At 39.8% G+C, this 13706-nt stretch overlaps 2 protein-coding genes across 2 annotated transcripts in view; one reads left to right on the top strand and one right to left on the bottom strand.

Annotated features, from left to right (window-relative positions):
- Window positions 1–9027, bottom strand: part of PPFIBP1 (PPFIA binding protein 1) — a 172868-nt gene extending 163841 nt beyond the window's left edge. Inside the window, exon 1 of the mRNA XM_081061304.1 lies at window positions 8843–9027. The gene's annotated coding sequence lies outside the window, so the exon portion shown is untranslated. The remainder of the gene's footprint in view (window positions 1–8842) is intronic.
- Window positions 5421–5887, top strand: LOC308502194 (large ribosomal subunit protein eL27-like; the record flags this gene model as incomplete). Its single annotated transcript, XM_081059598.1, has 1 exon — window positions 5421–5887. Exon 1 carries the CDS (start codon window positions 5477–5479, stop codon window positions 5885–5887), a length of 411 nt encoding a protein of 136 aa, XP_080915724.1. The 5' UTR covers window positions 5421–5476.
- Window positions 9028–13706: the final 4679 nt, after the last annotated feature.

Genomic DNA, 13706 nt, shown 5'->3' with positions numbered 1-13706 from the left:
ATGGCAGGATAGAATAACAGGAAGTTGCCTCCCATCCCCTCCACAGCTGGAGTGATAACAGCTGCCATCAGAGTCCGGAAAACAAAAGACTCAAGAGCAAAGCTGAAAACAGGCCAGGGCTCCAGCAGTAGTGTTCAAACCAGGGGTTCCAGAGTGAGTGAGAAAGGAATCCATGGGCCAGATTTCAGCCTTCTTCTCACCACCTTCTTCCGTCCCCTCTGATTGAGTTACATCTTTTCTCTGTACTACACTTTTTGGCTTCACCCTAATGCTTCATTTTTAAAAGAGGCTCTATCACTTGAAAAAATATACTGAAACCACTGGCCTCTGGGTATGTTTGGGAAGCCTGGAAGAATCAGTACATTGCACCAGAAGTGAAATAGGGTGCCTGATGGGCAGCTACCCAGAGTTTACCTACTGACATGGATCTTAGCTGACTTAATGGAAAACTCTATTTACGACTCCTGTGGTTTCAACACTAACTCTGAAGGTCTAGATATCAGTTTTTTGCCTAGTTATTCCTATGATCAGCTTTACTTTTTGTACCTATGATTTTGCCAGATACTGTCACTACAGGTGGGAGTGAGGTGGAGGACACTTCAATAGTAAGAAAGAACCTGCAGAAAATAACAGAAGTAGAGCTTGGAATAGACTGTAAAGGTATCTGATACAATAACCTACGTATTGGAGGCAAGAATCCCCAATTGCTGACAAGTAGCCACCTAGCCCCTGCTTCAATTATCTGGCCACATGAAGCCCAGGAGCTAGGAGAGCAGCCCTCCACTGAAGATCTTTGTCCTAGCAAGCCAGGTCCTGCTTTTCTGACTATTCCCCCAAAGACTTCTGTCTTGTCTCATTTAATCCCCACAAACATCCAGTCAGATGGGTGTTGTTAGCCCCATTTTAACATAAAAATGAAAGGCACAGCAAGGTTACATAAGTAAATTGATCCAGAACACCCAGAGCTGGGATTGAAACCAAGATCTCTGACTGCAAGCCCATATATATATATATATATATATATATATATATATATATATATATATGTGGAGCATATATATATACACATATATGTATATGTGGAGATATAGATAGATAGATAGATAGATAGATAGATAGATAGAGAGCGCATTGATTGTCCACAATCTACTCTTTCAGTTCTGCCCTCTGGAGTAACGGATTGCAGGTTGACTCTTTATTAACGCCACCCCCAGGCCTGTGCAGGCATGAGGACATATCCCCTACTTAGTTTGTTTAGATGCGGATACCAGGAAAGGCTCACCCATCTCATCAAGGCCATGTCATTTGTCTGTGTGGTCTTTACAGGCTTCCAGCGACAGCGGTCTAAAGCACGGTCCTGATCATTCTTGACTCCTTTCAAAACACTTGAACATTTACCAAGGAATAAAGCCCACACTCCAAACTGGCACCCAAAGGCCTATACATCCTGGCCCCCAATTTATCTTTCTGAACTTATTGTCCACTCTGCTTCATACTCCCACACTGTGCAAAACTGAAGGATTTTGCACCCATGCTCCCTAATAATGTTTCCTCAGTTAAGGATAATTTTTGTCTATTTCCACTAAAATCCATCTCACAGGGTTGTTGCGAAGATCTGGTAAGATGTCATATGCAGGATGACAGAGCATGTTGCCTGACACATAATAAGTCATCAGTAAACATGTTTGCCTTTTTCTTACAACGTAAAACAACTATACTATTATCTTTATATATGGCCTATGTCCCCCACTAACTACAAGTTCCTTATAGTCCTTGAGGGCAGGATGTCAATTTGTTTTATTTTTACATCCTGTATGGGATTTGGAACTATGCATTGTCCTCTGGACAGTCAATAAAAATGTACTGAGTGAATGAATGAATGCTGTCTTTTGCTTAAAACTTCTAACTTGCTCTGGGCGAGGTCTTTAGAAATTCGGGAAGAAATTGTCCAGAGTGATCTTAAAGGATCTGGGTGCCTCAGATTGTTCTCTTCCAGTCACATCACTAAACATAGAGTGGGTTGAACACATGGTATAAATCATGAACCCAAATTCAAATGAAACAAGCTTAGCTTTAGAATTCCTTATAAAGGAAATTGCTGTTTATTTTGTCTGATTCTAAGCATGGCACTGCTGATAACCCAGACACAGTTTTAATATCCTTTAGCTGGATATTAAGCTACTACTCAGCTATCACCACCGACATCATTTATGAATTCAACCCTCCCCCCATTTCCCTTCCTGCCCATGGAGACAGATTAGAAATAGGCCCAATATCTCTCTCCAAGCAGAGTCTTGTTTTAATCACTCTTTCTTTACAACCCAGATTGTGTTGGTTATTCTCTGGTCACCTGCCAGATAAATTCAGAAACCTAGTTACATTCAACTTCCTTATTTTATTATTCTATTTATAAATTGAAAAAGTTTTAATTAAAAATGGAAACTCTTTGTCATGGTCTTTGATTAATGTTCAATTATTGGCTGAATTAAACAAATTTCCTAAAAAAGTATGTCTGATTTCTATACTTTGAAAGAGGCCACAGAATGGATAGAGTCCTTTCAATACACACGTAGCTGCAATTCCTGTTTTCCATTCCACGCAGATGATCTGCATAACGTTCTTCCCAAGCATGCCAAACCCTTCCACAGGCTGTCAGGCCTTTCCAGGTTCAAGTCACTGCCCTTCCTTCCTACCAACAGACACAGTTAGAGGTCCTGGGAACATGTTCGATCAACAGTAAAGCATTACTCATAACCAGTAACTCCCACCTTGATTTTCACCTGTCGCAATAGTAAGTAAAGCTCCTTTTTTATATAATATGCCATGGCTCACTATTAATCAAAATTTACCCAGTTTGACAGTGTGGTGCACTCCATTCTCTGGAACCAGTGCCAAGTATGATTCCCAGGCCTCCAACTGACCCATTAATTCCTAGTTCACTCATCTTTTCACCTGGACAATCATTAATTTACTGTGGCTTTATTCAGTCTCTCCTAATCCTTAACTAGAATTCTTCTACTTAACTAGAATTTACATTTTAAAAATGGCATGTTAGACTTCAATCCACAAAATTCTAAGTGGACTAAGAAGAATGAGTGTTAGCTAAAAACAGATGTAAGACAAGGAGGGGACAACTGGTTTAAATAGTGCTTTCATTAAAGGAACTTTCCTGGCAAGTTGAAACAAGTTGTTGATTAACAAATCTTCAAGCTAGAGTACCTTATCTCCCAAATCCTATAAAAATAAGGTTCTCTGCTGCTTTCCCTTGCTCCTCCAGATTCAATCTCAAGAAAAGCCTTTCCACTGAAGGATGCTGACTGTGTAGCATCTGAATTGCCAGATAATTAGTACTGTGGTTTGTTAAACTGGCTAGGGTGTGAAGAGAGCAAAGAGAAAGTTACAACCATCACTTTAGCACGTCTGTCTTTTAAATGCTTTAACTCTCTTTCCTTTTACTTCATCTTTAATAATTTCCATTTGACTCTATGTAGATTCTGAAGTAGATATAATGTAATAGCCGTAGAACTACCTTTTACATTGCAAGATGCCATTTCGGAAAAAGATCATCACCCATGCCTGAATAAGAGGATATATAACTAATAAGAAATAACACCTCTTCTTTAGTAAAATTAAATAAAGCACTGCATGTACTAAGTTATAAGACTTCGGATCACTGGACATTTTTGAGTTTCTGAATTTCTCCGTCTATAAATGGCATGGCAATAATGCTAAAGAAAGAATGTAGTGGAGTAAAGTCGTGAAACTCTACATGCTGCTCCCCCCACAAGCTCCTTCTGACATTCCAAAATAGTTCTGTATACACAGCATTCTCAGGTAACATCTTGAGACCCTTGCCATCTTGAACAGTACTGTTTGGACCATGGATTCCCACCTAAATTAAAGACAATCAAGTGCTATAAACTTGCCAATAGCCTGGGGCAAATAAGCATAGGAACTCTTCAGCAGAGCTCCATACTATTGTAAATAGTCACAAAGTGGCCTTATCAAATCCTCTCTCAAGAAAGTAAATATAAGACACATAGGAAACCAGAGAGAATAGAAAAGGAAGAAGCAAACAGAATGAAGGCAATAAACAGAAGCCTGAATAAGTAGAAGCATGAAATATAGAAAATGAGATCAAGAGAAAATCAGTAACTCAGGTAAAATATAAAGCAGAAAGGGATAAATGCTGAGTCACACAGAGAAAAGGTAGTAACTGCAACCATGTTGCACTGGACACCATGAGGGTAGTGGAGAGTAGCTGCAGAAGCAATGGAAAATATAGCAAGAGGAATAAAAATGATGATGATAATAGGAAACACCAATTTCTGTATGCCTGGTACTATTTTAAATGTTTGAAATATTAAACTTCAACCTTGTGAGGCTGTTTCTATTTCACAGATGAGGAAACTAAGCCACAGAGGGCTTCAATAACTTGCCCAAAGTCACATGCTAGGAAGTAGCATGATTCAACCCAGTTTGGTACTAGAGTTTGTGCTGAGTGAAAAGCTGAGTTACAAGAATGACAGACTAGTAGAGTTAATGATGAATTTTAAACCATATTTCAGTTCTCATTAAGTCTTAATGGTTCAGCGGTCTCCTGCGTTTTCTTCATTCCCCAGGTAGTCTCACACTAAATTTCCATCTCCTGAGTTAACCTGAACACTCTTTCATGCCTCACCACTTGAAAGAGCCTAACACTATGACTTCAAGTGAAATTATAAATGTGAGAGCATTTTAACTGTCATGAAAGAAATGTGACAAGTTAAGTGTTTTTATTGTGAAATGAGGTAAGAGTTCTGAAGATATGGCCTGGTGGTCAAGATTGAGTTTCTCTCTAAATCATGTTTCTTTGAGCCAACCTCCATCTGTTTTGGAATATTTTGCCACACACTGTGGGAATTTTAGAATGTATTAGTTTTCAACACGTAATTATCATTACACGTTAATTGAATATAATGATATTAATTACATGACCCTGTTCTACCTCATTTCTTCCCTAAGCAACTAGAATGAGGAGACTATGATTATAGCGGCAGTGAACAAAGTCCAAAAGAAAAGAAGCTTGCATCTGTATTGTTTTATCTTTCTACCACATCTCACGACAGCAGCCAGATCACTTAGGTTCTGGAAGGAATTTAGATTTATTCTACTTATATTTATTCTACTATAATGGGAACAAAGTCAGAGCATATCTTACTACCAGCTTGTTTCACTAAAAAACAAAAACCTACCCTCAAGCAGTTCTCATTTTGCTTTACTTGAGTACCTTTGTGAGAGTCACTACTGGTATGAGGACAGGTGCTGTTTCCTCGCACGCAGGACTCATTTGCAAAGTTCTGAGCTTTGCTATCAAAAGGGCAATCAGGAGCCTCAGGGGCGGGGCCGGAAGTGATGTCACCTCCCTCTGGGGTGAAAGGTTAGAGGAAGAGCGGTTCTTTCCTTTCTGCTGTAGGTCCCAGTGGCTGCTGTCGAAATGGGCAAGTTTATGAAACCTGGGAAGGTGGTGCTGGTCCTGGCCGGACGCTACTCCGGACGCAAAGCGGTCATCGTGAAGAACACTGATGATGGCACTTCCGACCGCCCCTACAGCCATGCTCTGGTGGCTGGAATTGACCGCTATCCCCGAAAAGTGACAGCTGCCATGGGCAAGAAGAAAATTGCTAAGAGGTCAAAGATCAAATCTTTCGTGAAAGTTTATAACTACAATCACCGCATGCCCACAAGTTACTCTGTGGATATCCCCTTGGACGAAACTGTTGTCAACAAAGATGTCTTCAGAGACCCTGCTCTGAAACGCACGGCCCGAGGGGAGGCCAAGGTCAAGTTCGAAGAGAGGTATAAGACCGGCAAGAACGAATGGTTCTTCCAGAAGCTGTGGTTTTAGATCTTTTTTGCTTCAGTCATTAAAAGTCAAAAAAAATTTTAAAAAGGGCATTCAATGGGCATTGCAAAACAGTGATACCATCATCGTGTGAAGAACAGGACAAAGTTGGAGACTACATGCAACCCTGCCATAGGAGAAGTTGAATTACAAAAAAAAAAAAGAAAAGAAATCTGCTGAAAAACCAAAAGATTGAGAACTTTATGTCTTCTACTGAAAATTATTTTCCCGTGATACTATTGTTTGAAAAATTTGTTAGCATTGGGCATTTTATCACCCTCTTCCAAAACGCCGCTCAAAGTTCCCTGACTTTCTGCGTCTCCTAATGAGGATTAATCTTCTAAGGACCAGCTTTATTTGTCTTGTCCTATTTTAGACATCAGAGCTGTGTTCAGTTGCCTTCATTTATTTATAGAATAAAAGAGTCATATGTGTGGAAATAATAACACTTTTGTCAGAAAGTCAGGCAGCAACACGGAAGCTCTGGAGTCCAAATGCCACTTTCAGTGGAGCATACTTCCTTGGGAACAGGCAAGGGGAGAGGGAGGAAGAGAAAGAAATGCATGCCCTGCAATAAAGACCCTAAGACTATAAATATCAAATTATCAAACAATCTGCATTGTTCGCCCCAGCAGAGTGTCTCAGCTCTGAGATGTTCCTGTCCCACCCCCATACCCTGCCTCAGAACAGTTCCGACCCACTAAATCTGTTTCACTTCACTATTCCCTATTTGTCTTCACAAATAGCCCTATAAGTATGTAAGAGCAGTTCCTGTTATCACCAGTATGAGAATCAGAGGCGCAGAAAGTTCAGTACTTGCTATCGTGAAACAAAATAGCAATACGGGGAATATATTAGTACCTATGATAGCACTAGGTCCAAACCTCAGCCGTCCTGGTGCTGAATGTACTGCTGGGCCCGTATAGCCTTCGGCAACCTACACACACAGACACTGCTGCCAGAAAAGACTCCCTCTCTACAATTATAGGTTCTTGAACTGTCTGCCTTTGGTAGTTTTCAAAATAGCACAGTTGATTCTATCTCTAGCCAGGAAAAAAAAAATCATTTCTACTCACAAATTATACAAAGGCACCTCTGTGGAATGCATCCAACATACCATGGGGTAGCCTCTTTATCTCATTCTTTTGCTGGCTCCAAACTGTGAGAGGTGATCAGTGAGAAATGAGTTTGTGGGAGATAACTGGGGAGTAAGGTAACTCATTTAAATGATAAAACAGGAAACCCATTTCCAATTTGGACATGGACAGTGTTTTAATGTGAACAGATCTGGAATCTGGACTGAAGACCCGGGAGTATTATAATATGAAGTGTCAAGGAGGACGTGGGGCACCAGATTTCTTCTTTCGAAGAAAAGAGCTCTTTGGTGACAGCTGGGCAGGGAAAGCATTTGTTGTGTTGTGGCTCAAATGTACAGTCTAGCAGGAAGGGAGGCAGATCATGGACAAAGTATTCTGGTGTCACGCAGGGGACTCTGCTCCCTGCGCCATTTGTCGTGCGGGGCGGCCTGCGGGGTCTCTGCTCCCGCTCCCCACAAAAGAATGCAGGACACAGTAAAGCCAAAAAGGAACACCCACGGAGCCATAGATAGGGGAGTCAAACCAATATATTCTCGCTGGCGTTTGGGCTGGAGACACAGGAAGCAGGATCTGCATAATCTGCCTAACAGTAGTCTGCGCTTGCCAGCCTCCATCTTCTTGCTAGCCCCCATTTCTTCTGCTAGCGTAGCCACAGCAGTTATATTAGTGGCCAATGGCTTACGGGTTACAGCTGACGGCCAACTAGCCACAGCTGATGGCCATCTGATCACAGTTGATGGCCATTTACTACCCAAGCCAGCACCTTTCTATGTGAGGCCGAGAGCCTGGAAACTGTTTTTTGGGGCTTTGTCCCCACATCTGGTCTTAGTCTTGGCTCTGATACTAACGGTGGGCAGGTTACTCCTTCAGACCTTCGTTTATTCTCTGAGACTTGATGCTTTAAAGTCTTATTCTATCTCTCAAATTCAGTATTATTCTGGGTGTAATAAGCATAATAAGCATTCTTCGCACAAATGAGAGAGCATGACATACAACTTTTCATTGAGCTCAGTTTCCAGTCATTATAATGTGATCTTATACAATTTGTTATTTTGTAAAATACATTTTCCTTTATGATTAAAAAATCATTAAATCAGTGGGGAAACAAAACACCTTGACCAGATGATTAAAATTAACATCATCCATGAGGGGCAGAACAGCTTTGTCTGCCTTCAGATATGATGCGCTGAGAAGGACAAATCACCACTTAGATAACAGTCCGGCCCAAAAGCATAACGTGAATTTAATCATGAATTAACAGCAAACAAACCCAAATTGAGGACATTCTGTGAAATGAATGGCCTACTCTTTAAAAATGTCAGTAGCATGAAAGACAAAGAAAGGTTGAAGGAGTTGTCTAGATGAAGGGAGATTAAAAAGACAAATGCGACAAGTAAGACATCATCCTGGACTAGGTTTTATCTGGAAAAATATTTCTACAAAGGATAGTAGTGGGGCAACTGACAAAATTAGGATCTGGGTTGTAAATTAATGTATCAATGTTAAATTTCCTAAATTGACCTATAAAAGAATATTCTTGTTTGTAGGCTATATACATTCAGATATTATGGAGTAAAGGGAATGACATATGCAGACTCAAATCATACAAAAAAATAGAGAGAAAGAGAAATTAATAAAACAAATGATAGCAGAACATTAAATATTGTTAAATCTGGGTAAAGTATTTATGGGAGTTCCTAATTCTATTCTTGCAAATTTTCTGTTTGAAATTATTTTAAAATAAATGTGCTTTTTTTTAAAGTAACACGTGTTTATAGCACAAAATTTTCTGAAGAAGAAAAATTATTTACAATCCCTCCACCCAGAGATAACTGTTAACCTTTTGCATGTACAAGCATACCTCAGAGATATTGCAGGTTTGGGATCAGACCACTGTAATAAAGCGAGTATCTCCATAAAGTGAGCCATAATCTTTTTGCTGGTGGAGTCTTGCCTTCAGTTTGTAAAAAACACATCTGTGAAGCTCAATAAAGCGAAGCACAATAAACTGAGGCATGTGTGCTACCCAATTTCTTTTGAAGAAGCGAGTTCATTGGTGACAGCTGGGCAGTGTTAAGTGTTGTGTTCTGGCTCACAAGAACAGGGGAATGGGTAGGGTGGCAGATCATTGGCTTGTTGGAGCCTATAATCTAGTGTGGCCAATGGTTCCCAAGAGGAAGTCTGCTGGGAACTTCTGGGAATGATCCCTCCTACCGCCCTCCTTTTCTTCTGTTGCATGTTAAGTCACATGAGGACAACTGGAGCATCAGTAGCCATATTCGGACCATGAAGGGAAAGCCAAGAGAGTGGAAAACAAGGTGATTCAAAGCACTGACAGGCATCATTGAGCCGCTCGATTAGCCAACTTTGGAACCACCCTAGCTGTACCATGTCCTTATTCTTTAAGCCAATATTATTTTGACATACTGTTGCAGACAAAAACCATCCCAACTGTTAAACCTCTACTTTTAAACAAGTTATGCAACCATTTGCTTTGCTTGTTTATCAATCACATGTAGCAAAAGCTCTTCCAAAGGAAAAAAAAAAATCATGGGACCAAATCTGCTTTTTGAGCATGTGGTTAGTTCACCAGCCAGAAGCTAAAGGGAACACAAGTTTTCAGGTTGGGACAGGCAATGTGGGCTTCCTGCCCAGAAACTGAGAAAGGAAGAGCCAACCTCAGTCTTCGGTGCAGAGAGGCCCTGAATACTAGAAAAAGTAACTGGACTGTATAATTGCTTGGCTTCTAGAAGGGATTCAATATGGGGTGTAGACAAAGAAGAGGAAGCAGAAAAGCTTGTGGCCCCTGGAGTAGGTTGGTACCTGTGCCTCACATACAGGCTAGGTGACAAGTGAGCCACTGGCCATTCCAAGCCTGTATTAATGACCGGTGCATCAATGTGGCTCTTGGGAGTAGTGATCAATGGCAGAGATGATGCCAGAGAAGGACAATGTGGCAGGTAGTGTCTCTGAAAGCTTTAGTACTGGTGAAAGCTGCACTTGACACTTAATACATGTTAATTCATTGATTCACTAATAAATATTCATTGAGCACCAGCTATCTTCTAAGTGATGTGTTAGATGCTAAATATATAGGACTTAACATGGCATTGTTCCTGCTTTCGCAGAGCTTGCAATCCAATTTTGAGAGGCTGTGCGGCACACGAAAAGGCCACACGAATTGCAGCCAGACAGATCTAGATTCAAAACCTGACTTTACCATTTATAGTGGGATCATGCACCAGCTACTGATCCTCTCTGTGTCTCAATTGTGTCTCAAAAAAATGGGGATAACAACAATACCTGGCTTATTAAGTTATTGTGAGAGTTAAACAATAAAATGTGTATGAAATGCTTAACATAGTGTATGGAACATCGGGAGAAGTTGAGCTGTGACACAGTTGCACTAGTGGTTAACTGATCCCATGAGGAGCTCTGAGTCTGGCATGGCCCTTCAGAAACGTACCCTGGCCTGGATCAGTCATTGAATTCAGGTTACCCCTGGGAAAGGAGAGGAAACAGGTGAAGGCAAGTCCAAGGGAGGATCCTAGCTATGAATTCTCAGCAGCCAACATTCTGGGCAGCTGGGGAATGAGGGCTTGGACCCGGAAGGAGGGAGATTAGGTGACCCCACCTAACACACTATTGGCAGCAGATTATTTTAACTCAACTTTTAATCCAAGTTTAAAATTCTTTTCACTACTTCATGGCTGTCTTCACTCAAAAAAAAAAAAAAAAAAAAAAAGACAAATGGAAATTTTGTGACCACTCATTTTTTTCCCTCCTCGTCCAAAACCAAGACCATATTTGTAAAGTGATTCTGACATTTTTAGTGATTTTGAGCATAGTCATTGACTCAATTGAATACAGCATCTAAAAGATCTGAAATAAGACCCAACCAACCAAAGAAGTTAATGGAATTACCACATATAGACATTTATATCAGCTTAGTATTACAGTACTTTACTAAATATTTTCCTCTCGCTGTAGAGACATTGTGACATCCAGCTTTTCCAGCTTGAGATGCTGTCAAATTGAAAATAAAATGATGTGAAAATAGTATCATTCTTACTTTAAAGATATTCATCTCCCAGGGAAAATTATTGTTTTAGTCAAAATCCTAATAAAGTATATCTTGAAATTTAGTAAATTATTAATTTGTTCTTTAAAAAAAATCTAGTTCCTTACCTTATTTCATCACTAGTGTTATATAATTATTGCAAGACTTTTAGCTTTACTTGAGCTACTTAAACTCAACACCTCTTTTTTGGTTTTTCAAATAAATCAGCTGACACTGTATTCAGCAATGGAAATTTACCTGAAGATTACCAAAAACATCCACCAAGTTCTGCCTACAAATTGGTCTGAACAGTTCTTTTATCTGTAAACAAGTCTAGCTGTGACTTTTTAAAAAAATCTGTCAGCATATCCTGTCACTATCACAAGACCTTACTCATTGTTCCCAGAGCTTTTGTCTTTTTCTCTTTCTATGTGTCCTGGAAATTCCCTCATCCATCCATGTCCCCCTTCCTCCCTGCAAAAGTTAGTCACCTCTTTTTAACCTTGCACGGGATTTCAGCCAAATTGTAATCCCAGGTAGGTTTTGCCCATCACACAGCATGATAGTTGTTAAACTTTGGGTCCTAAGATTCAAACTATTAGAGGAAACTCTTGAAATACAAGATATCAGAGATTCTTCCTAGATCTGAAGGTTAGGAATTTCTGGAGGAGATGCTCAGACAAATGTATAATTATAATTAAATGTCTGTTTGTGGAATTCTGTTAAACATCACTGCTTGAGAACGACTCAAAAGCAAATTTCACATCTCTAGCAACTGAATAGTTTTCTGGCTATAGAGTGTCAGGATAAAAGTGGCATTTGGACTTGATTCTTTTCCAAAGTGGTGTGTCTAAATAGTAGTCTATAAGAGTTGAAACAATAGGGTTGCTTTTCCCAGCAGTAATACATTTGTATGATAAGGCCTACCAGAATGAAACCGTTATAAAACAAAGAATGGGAGCTGATCTGGGAAATTTTGCTGTGGAGAATTGTAAGGACCTGGTGATTTCTGGAATGTTAAAACAAAAAGATAGTAAAGGAGTTGAAGATTACTTCAAGGAAGTGAGACAATGAGGGCTGCAAAAATGGCTATGATGGAAATTATTGAATAAATATCAAACGCAGTGCTGGATGAGGTGACGAGGAGGTCACAAAAATAAGAACACATAATTAACTTTAACAAGTATTTATTGAGTACCTACTATATGCACAATGTTGTTCAAAACTGTATCAAGATATGGTTCACAAATTTAAATTTGTATTAGATTTAGCTGAGATTTTAAAAAATAAATTCCTGGACCCCACATTAAATCTATTGAATCTAAATATCTGGGGTTGGAAATCTCTAATGTATAAAGCTCCCCAAGAGATTCTGATACATGCAATCAATCTATGGACCACTATTTGGGAATCACTGTTCAAGAGACCATAAAAAAGGAATGAGGTATAGTGTTTGTTTTTAAGAAATGTACAAACTTATATGCTCTTCCAACTTTGCTGACTGCCTGATATTCATGGCTTCTGTTTTACTCATGATGTGTCTTTTCTCTAAAATACCTTTTCCTGATCTCTACCTTGAAAATATTGTCCAACCTTCAAGATCCATTCATGTGTGAGGAGAATTGAAACTTCGTTCTATAATCTCCCTGTAACCACCCTTCCAACCCCATATTTATTACACAGCCAAACATAAAATCCACCCTTAAAATATCTACTTTACCCATTGTCTCCTTTTCATCCCCATTTCCACATCTTTAGCTCTCCTGAACCACTGAATGGCCTTTTTTAAAAAAAAAAAAAAAAAGAAAGAAAAAGATTTTATTGGGGAAGGGAAACAGGACTTTATTGGGGAGCAGTGTGTACTTCCAGGACTTTTTTCCTAGTCAAGTTGTTGTCCTTTCAGTCTTAGTTGTGGAGGGCGCAGCTCAGCTCCATGTCCAGTTGCCGCCCTTGCACGGGACATGAACCGGCAACCTTGTGGTTGAGAGCCCACTGGCCCATGTGGCGGGACATGAACCGGCAACCTTGTGGTTGAGAGCCCACTGGCCCATGTGGGAATCAAACCGGCAGCCTTCGGAGTTAGGAGCATGGAGCTCTAACTGCCTGAGCCACCGGGCCAGCCCTCTGAATGGCCTTTTAACTGATCTCTCACACTCCATCTGCCCTCTTACGCCAATGTATTTTTTATGGTTCTATTAATCTTGCACAGTTCTAATTATTTTTCATATTGCAAATAAAGTTTACTATTTTCCCATTACCTACAAATTTACGAATAAAAATGCTCCACTTTGGCATTCAAAACTACTGTATCAGCTAGACTTTCTCTGATTATAAGCAACAAAACCAACTCTGGCTAACTTAAGCAGAAAAAGATATGGGCTAGTTCAATAAATTGAAATTCTAATCATTTCCCTTCTTAGTATAATTCTCAAAATTCTCATTCTTAGAGAATGTGTGATCCAGCGTATTCCCAGCTCTTGTTAACAGCAAGATAAGAGACATTGACTGAAAGACCACCTACAATTATGTTCACTGGGGCAAGATAGTTCTTTCAAAGTAAAATTAGGGTGTTATCACCAAAAAGATAAATGGATGTTAGGGAACAAAACCAAGAAATGTCCACTACACCCAAAATATGGCTCCAATCCAACTAAAGTTAAAATTG

The sequence above is a fragment of the Rhinolophus hipposideros genome (assembly GCF_964194185.1).
Source record: "Rhinolophus hipposideros genome assembly, chromosome: 9".
In the NCBI taxonomy this organism is placed as follows: Eukaryota; Metazoa; Chordata; class Mammalia; order Chiroptera; family Rhinolophidae; genus Rhinolophus; species Rhinolophus hipposideros.
The sequence above is the reverse complement of the archived record's forward strand: the minus strand, read 5'-3'. Positions and strand labels throughout refer to the sequence as shown.